At 44.6% G+C, this 16879-nt stretch overlaps 1 protein-coding gene and 1 long non-coding RNA gene across 2 annotated transcripts in view; one reads left to right on the top strand and one right to left on the bottom strand.

Moving 5' to 3' along the window:
- GPR143 (G protein-coupled receptor 143) overlaps positions 1-16552 on the top strand; it is a 42221-nt gene extending 25669 nt beyond the window's left edge. Inside the window, exons 7-9 of the mRNA XM_032285876.1 lie at positions 403-520; positions 2137-2380; positions 16130-16552. Of these exons, the coding sequence (XP_032141767.1) occupies positions 403-520; positions 2137-2380; positions 16130-16224 (457 nt within the window). The 3' untranslated portion in view covers positions 16225-16552. The remainder of the gene's footprint in view (positions 1-402; positions 521-2136; positions 2381-16129) is intronic.
- On the bottom strand, positions 3227-12383 carry LOC116556636. Its single transcript, XR_004271104.1, has 3 exons — positions 11648-12383; positions 11207-11295; positions 3227-3504 (listed from the first exon to the last, which is right to left on the bottom strand). It is a non-coding gene; the product is annotated as an uncharacterized LOC116556636 (long non-coding RNA).
- Positions 16553-16879: the final 327 nt, after the last annotated feature.

Here is a 16879-nt window from a genome sequence, read left to right as displayed (position 1 = left end):
GAGTGCAGTGGTACATTAATAGCTCACTGCAGCCTCAATCTCCTGGGCTCAAGCGATCCTCCCACCCCAGCCTCCCAAGTAGCTGGGACTACAGGTGCACACCACCACACCTGGTTACATTTTTTTATTTTTAGTAGAGACGAGTTTCACTATGTTGCCCAGGCTGGTCTCAAACTCTTGGGCTCAAGCAATCCTCCTGCCTCAGTCTCCCGAAGTGCTGGGATTACAGGCAAGAGCCACCACACCCCGCCCTCCTAGTTTCTTACTGCAGAAATGGTCATGTCTGTACTAAGAGCTAGTATTTTTAGGTCTTGGTAGAAATTCTTCTTTGACCCACCCCAGCATTTAAAAATGAGTTTCATTGCATCTTCTGTTTACCTGCTGCCATTTTCTTTCCAACAGTTGGTTGTCGAATATCATCAATGAAAGCCTTTTATTCTATCTTGAGATGCAAACAGATATCAATGGAGGTTCTTTGAAACCTGTCAGAACTGCAGCCAAGACCACATGGTTTATTATGGTAGGTCAATCTTTATTTTATTGTAATTAGTTAATTAGTTAATTAATTTATTTGTTTTAGAGACGAGGTCTCACTCTGTCACCCAGGCTGGAAAGCAGTGGCACAATCATAGTTCACTGCAGCCTCAAACTCCCGGGCTAAAGCAATTCTCTGTCTCAGCCTCCTGAGTAACTGGGACTACAGGTGTATGCCACCACCCTGGGCAATGTTGGGAAACCCCATCTCTCTTCTTTTAATTATCTAGATTTAACATTTTCTGTTTGAAAAAAATCAGAAGAAAAAGAAGCAGTCAGAAGTACAATATATTGTATTTAAATACAGGAGGAGTTAAATAGGCTCCTGGCCTTAGTGTGCTGGCTGGCTGTTTTGTTTGTTGTTGGGATCCTTATTAAATGCTTCACCTCTGGTCAATCAGTTTGGCACAGTGTATCAAAGCTCCTGGCAGTCTCACAATATCAGAGCATGGATCTTGAAGGACCGTTTCAGACTCTTGGGCTGAAATTCCTGGATATTCCTGGTAGCATTATCCTTCATAATTGTAAAGCATTATGGGTAACCCAAATTTCAAAAAAAAAAAAAAAAAGAAAAAAAGAAAGAGATGGTTAAGTAAATCATGGTCTTGCATCTTGATGGAATATTACTCAGATGTTAAAAATGATGATTATGAAATCTCTGGTATTAACTGGAAAATGTAATATATACAGTTATACCAATTACAACTACAGAAAAACATGATTATCTTTTTTTTTTCAAGGGGGAAACAATGAAAAAAAGAAATAAAACAGAAAAACATACGTGTATGGAAAGGTATTGGTGGACATACAGGAAGTGGTGGTGGGGTAGAGGCACCAATGACAGACTGCGCCAGCACTCTCTTCTCTCACCTTTATAAGAAAAAATGCACGCGTGTTGTTGGCAGGGAGTTGCATACTCACTGTTCTACACAGAAGCCATATTTATATCGCTTTTGAAATGGGGAAAGTCTCATTTACAAAGACTTTCAAACGGAACCAACACTGGCCCATCCGTCCCTGCATGTGGTTTGGAGCTTGGCTGGGTTCCTCTGGTGAACTTTATATGTCCTCAGCACACATGAGTGGAGGGATGTTTCCCAGACTCTGCCTGAGCCTCGGGAACCTTTATTATATCAAGTGCTCCCTTGGCAGCACAGGGTGGCAAACTGTGGAGAACAGGAGCCCCCAGGCTTCGGGAGGAGCTGGCTGTTCAGTCCTTGTACCACGGTGCTCCCTCTCCTCCTCTCCCACTCCTGGCCTCTTCTCCTCCCCCACCCTCCCCTCTCTTTTTCTCCTTCTCCTGCCCTCCCTCCTCTCTCATCCTCTGTCCCCTCTCTTCCCTTCTCTACTCAAGCTCCTCCTGCCTCTCCTCTCCCCGCCCCCACTGTTTTCAGGCACTCTTGAGTGTACAGCACCTACTGTGTCCAATCTTCGTCTTGCCCCAAATCAACCCACCAACCAGCCACCCGCCAACCCATGGTCACTTCCAAGCCAGGCCAGCCCTGTGGGCATGCTGAGGGGAGTGCCGCTCTGTGACAGCCCAGGGCTCTGACTCCTGCTATGCTGCACTGACTGCCGTGTGTCTTTCTGTCCTCTCTCTAGGGAATCCTGAATCCAGTCCAGGGATTTCTCTTGTCTTTGGCCTTCTATGGCTGGACAGGATGCAGCCTGGGTTTTCAGTCTCCCAGGAAGGAGATCCAGTGGGAATCACTGACCACCTCGGCTGCTGAGGGGGCTTACCCATCCCCAGCGGACTCCCGCATGCCCCATGAAAACCCTGCTTCCAGGAAGGTGTCTCATGTAGGTGGGCAGACTTCTGACGAAGCCCTGAGCATGCTGTCTGAAGGTAATAATGCCCTGTCTGCCACAGCAGGTAGACTTCGGGCCCCAGGGTTCCCCTTAAAAAGCCTTGGAGGATTCTTTGTCCTGGGGTCTGTCCTGTGTGTGGTGGGTATTTAGCAGCACCCCTCATGTGGACTCACCAGCTGCCAGTTGCACCCCCCACCAACTGTGACAACCAAAACTCCTTCCAGACATTGACAAATGTCTCCTGGGGGGCCACAGTAGCCCCCAGTTCACAACCAGTATCTCAGAATCGTTAGGCTTGGATCTAAAAATGCAATTTTTTTCCAGATGTTGTCTCAGCTAAATGCACACACACACAAAACCAAAGACAAACACCATATAACCCCATGTGGGAGGTACCAAAATAATGTTGAAATTTGCAGTAAGAAAAATAATATGCAAAAAGATGTTTGGAAATGGCTTAATGAGTTCCATTTTCTTTTCCCTTCCTACTATTCAAATACATTGAAGGGAGGTCAAGGCGGGTGGATCACCTGAGGTCAGGAGTTCGAGACCAGCCTGACCAACATGGTGAAACTCCATCTCTACTAAAAATATAAAATTAGCTAGGCATGGTGGCTCATGCCTGTAATCCTAATGCCAGCACTTTGGGAGGCCGAGGCGGGTCGATCATCTGAGGTCAGGAATTCCAGACCAGCCTGACCAACATGGTGAAACCCCATCTCTACAAAAAATACACAATTAGCTGGCATGGTGGTGCACGCCTGTAATCGCAGCTACTTGGGAGAGTGAGGCAGGTGAATCACTTGAACCCGGGAGGAGGAGGTTGCAGTGAGCTGAGATCTCACCACTGTACTCCAGCCTGGGCAACAAGAGTGAAACTCTATCTCAAAAAACAAAATACAGAAATATTTTGAAGGAAGGTTCACTTTCAGGCGACAAGCTTGGTTTACTTTGAAGGCTAAAAGACATGGTGATGAATTGATGGACTGATTCCATGATTCAGTACTGTCGGGAGCCATGAAGAGAAAGAGACATAGTTCTGGCTGAAGCTAAAAGACACACAGAGAGTATATATTTACGGACTTTCCATCTGGTAATTCACGAAGGATGAGGGACCCACCTGCTGGAGCTTCTGTTAGTCTGTAGAGTTACTGATACCGTCTGGGGAATGAAGCAAAAAAAAATTATCTTGAATTATTTGGCTTTGTATTCCCATCCTGGTGTTTTAAACAGCAGAGAAGATATTTGACAGTCAAATAAAACACTAGAAATAACAATAAAAGTCCCCTGCACCCCACCCCAATCACCACCAACAAACAAAATCCATCAGCATTTCCTTACTTCCCCTCCTTCCAGCAAGCTGTTGCCTAGATTTGCTGCTCAAAGGTTGGATGTTTTCATATAGAGGTTTTAGAAAAAGCAAATAAAGATCCAATAGAAAAATAAGCAGGGCAGCCATCCCAGAAGGCTGATCTCTGTGAGGGCTCCCTGTTTTTGTTTTTATTTTGTTTTGTTTTTTTCAGACAGGGTCTCCTTCTATCACCCAGGATAGAGTATAGCAGAAGGAACACAGCTCACTACAGCCTCCACCTCCTGGCTCAAGTGATCCTCCCACCTGAGACTTCTGAGTAGCTGGGACTACAGGTGCATACCGCCATGCCTGGCTAACTTTATTTTATTTTATGGTTTTTGGAGAAAATTAGTTTTTTGGCGAAATGGGGTCCCATTATGCTGCCCAGGCTTAATTCTTTTTAGATTAATGTATGCAAATTCCTGCAAATGTGCTCTCTCTGGGGTCTCAAGTGGTCCTCCCGCCTCAGCCTCCCAAAGTGCTGGGATAATAGGCTTGAGCCACCGCACCCGGCCCCTTAGCTTTTTTAAACAATTGAGATATAATTCATATGCCATAAAATTAACCCCTTAAAATGGCACATTTCAGTGATTGTGCACACATTACCGCTGTCTAAGTCACAACATGTTCATCACTGCAGAAAGAGAGCCTGTGCCCGCCATGAGTCATTTCCCATCTCTTCTCCCCAGCCCCTGGCAACAAGAATCTTTTCTGTGTCTGTGGCTTTGCTGTGCTGGATCTTACATAGAAAGGGCATTGTGTAATCTTTGTCCTGTTGGATCTGGTTTCTTTGACTTTGGATGTGTTTTCTAGATTCACCTATGTTGTAGCAAGTGTCAGAATTTCATTCATTTTATGGATTGATAATATTTCACTGTATGGATATATCTATTTATTTATTTACTTTTTTGAGACTGGGTCTCACTCTGTGGTCCAGGCTAGAGTGCAGTGGAACAAACACGGCTCACTGCAGCCTTGACCTCCTGGGCTCAAGTGATCCTTCCACCTCAGCCTCCTGAGTAGCTAGGACCACAGGCGAGTGCCACCACGCCCTGCTAATTTTGTTTGGTTTTGTGTCTTTTTACATTTTATTTTGTAGAGCTGGGGTCTCCATATGTTGCCAAGGTTGATCTTAAACTTCTGGGCTCAAATGATCCTCCCACCTTGACCTCCCAAAGTGCTGGGATTATAGGCCTGAGCCACTGTGCCTGGCCTATTCTTATTCTGTTAATAACTCCTTATGACTGCCCAAAACTCTAAAAGGCTGTGTACTAGGAGCTGAGTGGGGTGTAAATACTGGAATGTGTAAACCTGGCCCTCAAGGATTGCACAGACCATAAAAATCATTCTATTCTAATAATAGATCAATTAATGGAAACAGCAATTTGAGAAAACATTGGAGGAAAAGGAAAGCCTTTTGAGAAAAACGAGAAATACAATCAGTACTTTTCATTGTGGGAAGAATTCCTGTAAAAGTGGCAGCTTCCAATTTAGGACTCTGAGGACATATTAGGTAACACCTGTCAGGTCAGGCTTTTTGAGGACAGAGCTTGAAGCACAGAGTACATTTTCAAAATTAACAACAAACATCTGCAAAAGTGTAAAGTGGCCTGGCCTGGTGGTATAAACCTGTATTCCCAGCTACTCAGGAGGTTGAGGAAGGAGGATCACTTGAGGCCAGGAGTTGGAGTCCAGACTGGGCAACATAGTGAAGCCCCATCTCTTAAAAAAAAAAAAAAAAGAAATAAAGTAGTGGTGCTACTGAGGTGGTGGTTAGAGTTGTAAGTTTCCATCTAGTCACTCTTTGAATATCTTTGTTTTTTTTTTTTTTTTGTTTTTTTTTTGATATGGAGTCTCGCTCTGTCACCAGGCTGGAGTGCAGTGGTGCGATCTCGGCTCACTGCAACCTCCACCTCCTGGGTTCAAGTGATTCTCCTGCCTCAGCCTCCTGAATAGCTGGTACTACAGGTGCGTGCCACCTTGCCCAGCTAGTTTTTGTATTTTTAGTAGAGTTGGGGTTTCACCATGTTGGCCAGGATGGTCTCGATCTCTTGACCTCATGATCTACCCGCCTCGGCCTCCCAAAGTGCTGGGATTACAGGTGTGAGCCACCGCGCCCAGCCTCAAATATCTTAAAATTGTTCATAACATGCAGTCATCACCATTTTGTATGGTAACCCTATGCGGGAATTTGTGTACATTAGTCTAAAAAGAGTTAAGAGGCTTTTATTCAGAAATTAAATCAATTAATTTGCTGCCTAGGACACTTCACATTTTCAAATATTTCCACATCTGACTTTTGGCTCTCATCACCATTGTATTATCTGGGGACAATTTTAGGACACCTTATATATCTTCCCTGGTCAGTATGTCTCTGGGGCCACTTGCCTGTCACTCTAGAATGTGCTTCCCTCTGTCGGTGGTGGGGGAAACACAGGTGTCAGAGCTTTACCTGCTTGTGGGCAGAAGGATCCCTGGGACTATGTAAATCCTCACCTATAACCCCCCGTCATACTTCCCCAGCTCCTCACTAAATAGAGGTGAATTTGGGTAAATTAAGTGTGCATCTGATACCACTTGTGTGCATAAAGTCACAGAAAACCCCTTACCAGAGCTTCTTTCCTATTGACTGCACCTGATCATTACTACCTAAGCAGATACAGAGAAAACTTAGCCATGGGCTTCTCCCTCTGTAGACTAAGGAGAGAAAGCACAACTTGTTCATCATACCCTTAAGATCCTACGACTTTGGGTTTCACTACAAGACCAATTGGCTGGCATTGAGCCTTATTAAGTATCTGATATAGTATCTGGCACTGGCTAGGTACTTCACACAAGTTAACTGAATTTTGTCTTAAACAAATATTCAACACCATTTTAGCCAGGATGGGTGAGTGTTCCTGAGAAGTATAATTTGTGAAACTCACAATTAAGTAAGGACAATACTATTTTTTATTTTTAAAAACCTGTGAAGGGTTAAAGGAACACAGGCAATGTAGGACTATGTTGGTTTTGGAACACTGATGAGAGCTCCTGGAGGAGGCACTGTGCTGGCTGAGTCTTACATGATCGAACAGCATGGGAAAAGAGCAGACAGAAAATCCAGATGAGGAAGAAGCCGTGTGGAGAGTTAGCACAGGAAGTCTGCGTCTTGTTTGGGGATGGCTGTGGCTCAGCGTGGTATGGAGGTGTTGGGGGAAGCTAGAGAAGTGGTGAAGGGTTTATAAAGATTCTGCTAAGGCATTTGGGCTTTATCCGATAACCAATGAAAGGACAGTTAAGGTTTTTTTAAGTGGAAAGATGCTGCGATTTGCTTGTAGGACCAGCCCAGTACACGGGTGTGGGAGAAAACATGTAATGCATCATGTTTTGTGGTTGTGGAAGAAGTTTCCATTGAAGGGTCTGTGTCTCTGCATAGGAAGGCAGCGAGCTGCTGGACGGAGCTCAGTTCCACACCTGCCACCATTGTGCTTTCTTGCTGAACACTCTCCGCTCATCAAGTCGAGGTGTCTGGATCTGGGAGAATCCTAAAGAGAACCCAATTACATATCACACCCATCCCACCATTCTTGGTTTGACCCACAATTCTCCCTATACTCCCACAATTCTGTTTCTCCCATAATTCCCTGTCTCTCCCACAATTCTGTGTATCTCCCACAATATCCTGTATTTTCCCAAATTCTGTATTTCTCCCAGAATTCCATGCCTCTCCCAAAAGTCATCATTCTCTCCCTACAACCACCTGTCTCTCCCACAATTCTGTTTTCTCTCATAACTCCCTATTTCTCTCACAATAACATTCCCCTCACAATCATTTTCTCCCACAATTCTCCATTCTATTTTTTCTTGAAAATCTGTTTTCTTCTATAATCTATTTTCTACCACAATCTGTCTCACCTACAGTTCTCCATTCTCCACTCTAATTTGTTCTCTCCCACAAGTCTCCATTCTCTACCACAATTCGCTGCCTGTCCCTCAATTCCTCCTCTTTCCCGTAATTCAGTCCTTTGTTTTTTCCACAATTCTCTTTCCCGCAATACCTTGAGTCCCCCACAATCCTAATCTTTCCTACAATTCCTCGTTTCTCCCACAATCCCTTTTTATAATTTTTCATAATGCCATGAATCTCCCATAATACCTGGAATCTCCCACAAGCCCTGTCTTTCCCACAATTCTGTGTTTCTCTCACAGTACCTTGAGTCCCTCACAACCCCATCTTTCCCACAATTCCTTTTTTCTCCCACAATACAACTTCACAATTTTCCATAATGCCTTGCATCTCCTGAAATATCTTGTGTCTCCCACAATTCCTTCTGTCTCCCACAATCCTTATCTTGTTCTAGCAATTTCCTGTTTCTCCCACAGTCCCCATCTTTCCCACAATTTATTTTTTTCTCCCACAATACGGCTTCACAAATTTCCATAATGCCTTGCATCTCCCGAAATATCTTGTGTCTTCCACACTCTTTTGTCTCCCACATTCCTTGTCTTTCTCCAGCAATTTCCTGTTTCTCCCACATCCCCATCTTTCCCACAATTTCTTTTTTCTCCCACAATAAAGCTTCACAATTTTCCATAATGCCTTGCATCTCCCATAGTATCTGAGTCTCCCGTAATTCCTTTTGTCTTCCACAATCCTTGTCTTTCTCCAGCAATTTCTTGTTTCTCCCACTGTATCGTATTTCTCTAACAATTTCTTCTTTCCCACATGTCTCCTCTTTCTCTCACAATTTGCCTTTTTTTTTTTTTTTTTTGAGATGGAGCCTCATTCACTCTGTCACCCAGGCTGGAGTGCAGCGGCATGATCTCGGCTCAGTGCAACCTCCGCCTCTTGGGCTCAAATGATTCTTGTGCCTCAGCCTCCAGGGTAGCTGGGACTACAGATGCACACCACCACACCCGGCTAATTTTGTACTTTTAGTAGAGAGAATTTCACCATGTTGGCCAGTTTAGTTTCAAACTCCTGACCTCAAGTGATCTGCATGCTTTGGCCTCCCAAAGTTCTGGGCTTATAGGTGTAAGCCACCTTTACTGGCCAATTCTCCATTCTTCTATTTCAGGACTCTTTCTTTTATAATTGTATTCGAAAGAATATGTACCACATTCTTTCTGCCCTGTAATCCTGTTTCTCCTACAACTTATTCTGCACCATAATTCCTTTTCTCCCAAGATTTAGTATTCTCTCCCATCATTTCCTGCTTTTTCCACAATTCTCTATCCCACCCATAGTCCTGTATGTCTCCTAAAAGTCTGTCTTTCCCACAATGCCTTGTTTTCCGATAATTCTTTGTTTCTCCCACAACTCTCTGTTCTCCACAGTTCCTGTCCTTCCTCCAATTCCCAGGATTTCCAACAATTTCCTGTTTCTCCCACAATCCCCATCTTTCCCACAATTTTTTTTTTCTCCCACAAAACGGCTTCACAAATTTCCATGCTGCCTTGCATCTCCTGATGATGCTTTCCCAGGATTCCTTATTTCTCCCACAATCTTGGTCATTCCTATAGTTCTCTGTTTCCTCCCATAATTCTCTGTTCATCTCACAATCCCTGTCTTCCTCATGGTTGTCTGGTCTCTCCCACGGTTCCCTGTTTCTCATGTAAGTCCACATTCATCCAACAATCTTTGTCTTTCCCACAAATTCTCTCTTTCTCCTACAATTTTTTATTCTTATCTTTCATAAATCTTTTTTCCTCTAATTCTACTCTCTACTACGTTGTCTCACATGCAGTTCTTTCATAATTTTTCATTTTCTGTCACAATTTATCTCCCCAAATTCAACATTCTCCTCCACAATTCCTTACCTTTCTCACAGTTTCATCACTTTCCCATAACTCTCTATTCTTTCCCATTAATCCTTTGTGCCTGGCACAGTTCTCTTTTCTACAGTATTTTGCCTTCCACAATTCCTTTGGTCTCCCACAATTCCTTGTATTGCCCACAGTTCCCTATTCTCTCCCACAATTCTCTGTTATCTGCTCTCTCTCATAAATCTCTGTTCTCTCTTACAATTCAATTTTCTCTAATGATTTTTTATTCCTCACAGTTCCCTGGCTCTCCCCAAATTCCCTTTCTGTCCCACAGTGCCTCACTCTCACTAAAATTCTTATTTTTTCTACATTTTTCTATTATATCCCACAATACCCTGCCTTTCCCATAATCCTTTTTCTCTCCTAAGTCTCCTGTTCCTAAAAACACATGATTTTGTTTTTTCCCATGATTCTGTCTTTTCCCAGAATTCTTGCTTCTCCCTCCAAATTCTGTTCCCTTCCACACTTTCCCATTATCTTCCATATTTCTCCATCATTCTTATTACTTTTTTATATTTTTAGTAGAGATGGGGTTTCACCATGTTGGTTAGGCTAGTCTCAAACTCCTAAGCTCAAGTGATCTGCCCATCTTGGCCTCCCAAAATGTTGGGATTACAGGCGCAAGGTACCATGCCAAGCCCAAGATTCTCCTTTGTTTATCGCATTTTATCTCTACGACAAATTCTCTTTCCCCAAATTTCTGTTGCATCTCACAAAGGAAATTATTCTCCCAGAATTCCAATTCTCCCACTATTTCCTCTTTATGACTTCCCATAATTCCTTGCATCTCCCACAATACATTAAGTCTCACACAATTCCTTGTGTCTCCCAATTCCTTATGGTTGTCAAATTCCTCAGATTGCCCACAATTCCCCATTCTCTTCTACAGTTCTCCATTCTTCCCCATAGCTCCCCGTCTCTTCCCAAATTCACTTTGTCTCCTGTAGTTCCTCATTTCCCCCAGAATTCTCATTATTTCCCACAGTCATCCTCCCTCATAATCTTTTCTCTCACAATCCCTTTTCTTACAATTTCTGTCTCCCTATTGTCCTTTGGATGTTTAGCCTTTTCTGTATGTATACCTGGATTTTAATAATCTACTGCAGTAGAAGCCTGTTGGGATATGGAATTTAAAAAACAAAAAGGCTTTTTTTTTTTTTTAAAGATGATGTCTCGTTCCGTCACCAGGCTGGAGTTCGGTGGCATGATCTTGGCTCACTGCAACCTCTGCCTCCGGGTTCAAGCGATTCGCCTGCTTCAGCCTCCCTAGTAGCTGGGACTACAAGTGTGTGCCACCATGCCCAGCTAATTTTTTGTATTTTTTGTAGAGACGTGGTTTTGCCATGTTGGCCAGGATGGTCTCAATCTCTTGACCTCGTGAACTGCTCGCCTCGGTCTCCCAAACTGCTGGGATTACAGGTGTGAGCCACCACACCCGGCCATAAAAAAGCTTTTCAAATATAAATAAATATTCTCTCAGAGCAATTCGTTCAAGAAAGCAAACACCCAAAGTCCCAGCCCTTCCCTGTCCTGTGCCTGTTACCCTCTCTAGTTTCAGCAGAGCCCTGTTGATTTATTCAGATATGAATAGCAACAAGTGTGTGGGAGAGAGAGGGGTGCTTTGGGCCAGCTGGGGCTTGTTTCCACAGCAAGCTGTAGAGATAAATGTGGGCATATGGAGGAAAGTAGGAAAGGCAAGAGTACCTTTTCTGGAACAGGAGTCGTCATGCTTCAAACAGGAGACTTTGGAGCACTCAGAGGCTGCCTTTCAAGGCTGCTGCTTTTCACTGCTTCTGAAAAGCCATCATGTTAGCATGGACTTCTCTTCCCTTCCGTCATTTGCAAAATTTCTTATAAGCTGTTAGACCAGCCACCTCCCAATGGCAAGGCCCCTTACCTAGCACCAGGTATACACAGAATTTTTTCAGCAGCCTATTCTCCAAGTAGCACCCTGAGACACTGCCTAAGAATTGGACATTATTCTACTCCTTTGCAAAACCCACCCAGCTCAGGTGAAGTGTCAGCTTGGGCTCTGGGAGATCAGCTTTCTCCTCAGTGGTCTGCTATTACTTTGCCTCTCCCTAAAGGTAACACCTGGTGCCTCCATCAACTGTAGTTGCTATGAGGGTGTGGAAGAGAACATACCCCAGGGCCTTGGACTTTGTTGGGCTGTCCAGATCAAATTTAACACCTTGAAGTGGAGTTGGGCCAGGTGTCATGTTTTCTATGGTTCATGCTCAGTGCCCTCTGGCTGGTTGGGGTTTCAGTTCTAGGACTTCACAATTTTTAGGGGACCTGAAAAAGGCAGCTGAGGGCACAAGGAACATCCAATATACAGTCATGCATCACTTAACAATGAGGATACATTCTGAGAAACGCATATTAGGCAATTTCATTGCTGTGTGAACACCACAGAATTCACTTAAACCTAGAGGGTATACCTGACTACACACCTGGGCTGGATGGTAGAGCCTCTTGCTCCTAGGCTACAAACCTGTAAAGCATGTTACTGCACTGAATACTGTAGGCAGTTGTAGCACAGTAGTACTTGTATATCTAAACGTAGTTGAATATTGAAAAGGTACAGTAAAAATGCGGTATTATAATCTTATGGGACCACTGTCATATATGTGGAATGTTGACCAAAAAGAGCATTATGTGGTACATGGCTGTATGTCCAAATCTCAGATCTGTGTGGGGCGAAGGGAATCCCAAGAACCTGCCTGGACTTGCAAGGCTCATTAAAGGGGGCCACGAGGAAGGGGACTGGCCCTTGGGTACCATTAGGTCACTGGGACATGCATTTTCTGCAGGGATGTTAGATCTTCACAGATTTTGCAACAATTGGGAACTAGTCAACATCTTCCAACAGCCTGGTTGAATTATCTTCTCAGAAACTTGCTCAGCCAGCACATTCCCTGCTCACAGAGACCTTTAAGACCAGCAGAGAAAACCCTTGGAAATTCAGGGCTGCTGGGAAGCACTCATCGAACTGAGCACAGGCAGGCTGGGCTGGGGCAGCTCCCTCCCTGCAGAATTTGCTTCAAGAAAGTTGTCATACATAAATATTCTCTTCTGTGGAGCCCTAGGGAGAGGATGAAAGCACTAGAAATTCTTCAAAGCCATAGGACCCAGAAGTGTGAGGTCACGGGGGAGTTTCCTCAGTCCAGACCTTGATCACAACTCACCCTGTGACACCCCAGCCCAGAGTCTATTTGAAAAGAACTACAGAAATCACAAATGAGTTCCCATGAATCCAGATGTCCTCATAAACAGTTGTGACCCTGTTAGAATCAAGTCTTTTTGAAGTGTCACCAGCCCCCTTCCAGCAAGAATGCTGCTCCGGAACTGGAAGGCTCCTTTAGAAGTTTTCCCAGCTGGTGTCTGGGCTCCAGGAAAAGCAGGTTCACCACGCTAACAAAAGCATCCTCTCCACCATCCTTCTGGGCCACCCAGACGCTCCTCAGGATCTAGCTGGGTGATCCACGGCCAGATCCATCCTCGACTCCCTTTACCTGCCCTTCAAGCAGCTCATCACACTTGATGAGTTACTCAGACCAAGATTCTCCCGGACTCATCTTAATCCAACCCTGGGAGGATGATCTGAGTGCCGTGTCTTCCCGCAGCCCATAGCACTTGTGTATGTGCATGCAGGTGTGTGTGTGTGTATCGGGGGACACCACAACATTGCATTTACCTTTTCCTGGAGGTGGGATCTCACTCTGTTGCCCGGGCTGGTGAGAGATGGCATGATCCTGGCTCACTGCAGCTTCAAACTCTTAGGCTTAAAAGATCCTTCTACCTCAGCCTCCCAAGTAGCCGGGACCACAGGCACACACAATCATGCCTATTTTTTTTTTTTTTTTTAAGAGATAGGGTCTATGTTGCCCAGGCTGGTCTCACATGCAAGTGATCCGCCTTACTCGACCTCCCAAAGTGCTAGGGTTACAGGTGGACCCATCACACCCAGTCCACACTTGCCTTCTTGTTGATATTGCCATCTCTGTCTGTCACTCAGGATTTCCTAATCCTTTCTAAGCACATCTCTCCTGATGTTACAATTTCTCACCTCTTCTTTTCTATATAACTCTAATGTTCTTTTTTGTTCCTTACATGCCCTCTCAAGCTCTGCATTTCTCTCTTTTAGAACTGTGCTGGCTCCTGCCCTTCTTTATACTCGTCTTAAGGAGAGCTCCAAGGGACTAGGGCTGCATCCCGTTGCTGTCAGGGCACTTACATGATTGTACTGACCCATTCCCCATGTTTATTGGGCACCCTTTAGATGGCAGGTGTTGTCTGGGGCATTAGGTACACCATGGTGACTAAGACACATTCCCTGTCCACTGAGACTCTCTGCTCTAGTGGCAGAGACAGAATGAAAAACACAATGATATCATATTCCAGCCAGGCAGTGGGAAATGCTATGAAGAAAAATCAGGGAGGAGGTAGGAGCGTGGTTTTAGAGAGGGTGTCCCGAGAGTCTCCCTGAGCATGATGTAACATTAGAATTGAGACCTTAATGAAGTGTAGGAGCCACTAGAAAATCAGAAGCGCTTTACAGGCAGAAAAAGAGAGGTGCAAAGGCCCTGTGACAGGACAAAGCCTGGAGTGAGAGAGAGAGAGGCAGTGTGCTTAAGGGTGTGAAGGAGCAGAGAGGGACACAGAGGAGGCTGCAATTGTCAGCAAGTCCCATGGGTGGAGGGATTTGGAGGCTTTTTGGAGCACAGTCACTTGCCCCATCTGTTGTTAGAAAGGCCACCCTCCATTGTGTCTTCCACCTGTGTATTCCCCATGCATAGCCCACAACCTGTGTTGCAGCTGGAGCAAGTACTCTAGGATATTTGGGGATTGGAAGAATAATTCTGACATTGTTTCCAAAGGGTCTCACAGATTCTGAAGGAAGATGCATTGCTGGAATTGATGCAGGATTTTATTCTCAGTCACTTTGCAAGCTGGGGACTTCTGGCTGGTGATATCCTGGCTAGGTCTTACTCAGCATGCTACCTGTTGCAGGAGACGGCCTGCCCACCTGGCTTGCCTGGGCCAAGTCTGGCTTGCACCCCTGTTCCCGAGTTCTTGTCCTGTGCCCAAGAAGAATGAGGTTCACTGACTACAGAAGAGTGAGCAAGGCAGGGAGATTTACTGAGTGATGAAGAGAGGGGATGTGGTGTGGTCCCTCTGCCTGAAGGAGGGAAAGTCCCCCTAATATGGCTGAGTCCAGGGCTTTTAATGGCTCAGAATCAGGGAGGGGCAGGCCTTACATAGTATTGGAAAAGGCAATATTTGATTGGTTTAAAGGCATTATTCAGAAAGAATCGGGAAAGGGCAGGAACAGAACTTCTCACTTGGGTTGTGGGTTTCCTCTGGGACCAGCAGTCCGGTTTTTCAGCCTTCAGGCTGCTTTTAGGTTGAAGGTGGGGTTGAAACTCCAAACTGGAGACCCGCCCCTATCTGCCTAGACATTTGGCTGCCTCCTATCACTATCAGAATGATGACTGACATTGAGGATTACTCTTTCGATAGGAGTGACATTAACTTTCATACTGCTGATTGCTGCCTACATTTTTTCCCCTCCTCGTATTGTGTCTGCTTTTTGTAAACCATGTCATATTCTGGAAGGAGGACAGGAGAAAGGGGAAAATTGATTAATAAATAAAACAGGACAAAAGGAAATAAAAATGAAATTAAAAGAAAGCTAGGTAGAATTAGCCCCACATAGTTAGACTGGATTAGTAGTTTGGCTTTGGGCTTTCTAGATGGGGACTAAAGAGAAAATGTGACCAGTTACAAGACTCTTCATGATTTAAAAGAAAACATTGCACATGGACGCAAATTGCCATGAAATCCAGGCCTGAGAAAAGTATCTCCAGTGATTTCTCATGAAGGGAATGCTGAGCATATTTGGACAAATACATTCTGGTATTTACAAAAATATCATGCATCACTTTATCTTATCTAGGGTCACGATCAGAGCAAATGAGCCCAATTTGACAGAGTTACCAGGCATGTACTATGTTTGTATTTAGTGTATTTAGTTGGGCCTTGGGAGATGAGTTTTCCATGAGTAGAGTTAGTTGCTGATGGGGAGGAGCTACTTGCTAAAAACATATGGCATCGTCCGTGAAAAGACAGTTGGGAGGTGGCGTAGTTTTACAAAGTGGTGGTCTCCCTCCCTTTGGGCACTTCCTGGAATTGAGTGTAGGTAGCCAGACAACCATAGGGTCCCTGTGGCCTGAGTCAGCATCCTCAGCAGGAGCTGCACCAGTAGTCACAAGGGTGCGCTCTGCTGCTGAATCAGACAGCACATGTCCCGGGGCTCCAGAACCTTCCTAAACCAATAGTTGTGTCATTTGCAGCATCTGTACCACAGTCACCTATCAACTAGCCTAGATGATTCTGTAGGACTTGTTTCATCTGTCGTAATGATTTAATAAAATGTAGATGGAAAGTTGATGTAGATTTCCACCCCTCCCACCTTTTTTTTTTCAGATGAGATGAATGCTAGGACTTTGATCAAAGTTGGTACGTGAAAAACTCTGTGCACTGAATACTGAGCATTTTCTGAAGCTGATGACAAGCCTGCTAGAATGCAGACACAGTCACAGTCTTTTGTCTTTTCCTCTCCAGGTTCTGATGCCAGCACAATTGAAATTCACACTGCAAGTGAATCCTGCAACAAAAATGAGGGTGACCCTATTCTCCCAACCCATGGAGACCTATGAAGGGAATGTGCTGGGGGTCCAGACCCCATATTCCTCAAACTCTACAATTCTCATTCTTTAGAACTGTGATCTTACCTTCCCATCACTGCACTGCCAAGGTGTAGCAGCCCCCAAATCTTGCTTTCATTACCAGTTAGTGCTTCTTCCCTGTGAGCCTTTAGGAGAAATGATTCATGCACATGCATCTGGGAATGGAAGAGGCCCCTCCATATCACTCTGCAGCTTCTCTAGCCTCTTCGTTGCCACTAGGAAGTTTTCTGAGGCTGGCTGTAAAGTAAATGTAAGGTCCACGTCCTTGAGAAAGTAAACAGTTGTGACTGAGCTCTCAGCCTGACATGGATTCTCTCTTAACAACACTTCTAGCAAAATAAAATGTATGTACAGTTATGCATTGCTTAATGATGGAGATGAGTTCTGAGAAATGTATCGTTAGGTGATATCACTGCTGTGTGAATACCATAGAGCGTACTTACACAAACCTAGACGGTACAGGCTACCGCACACTTATGCTGCATGGTAGAGCCTATGGCTTCTACTCTACAAACTTGAACATCATGTGACTGTACCCAATACTGCAGACAACTGTAAAACAGTGATATCTAAACATACCTAAACATAGAAAAAGTGCCGTAAAGATGTGATTGCTAGAGCAAGT

Source organism: Sapajus apella, unplaced genomic scaffold (assembly GCF_009761245.1).
Source record: "Sapajus apella isolate SASKATOON/1434 unplaced genomic scaffold, GSC_monkey_1.0 scaffold17, whole genome shotgun sequence".
NCBI classification, from domain to species: Eukaryota; Metazoa; Chordata; class Mammalia; order Primates; family Cebidae; genus Sapajus; species Sapajus apella.
Note: the sequence above shows the minus strand (reverse complement) of the source record. Positions and strands in the feature narration are given on the sequence as shown.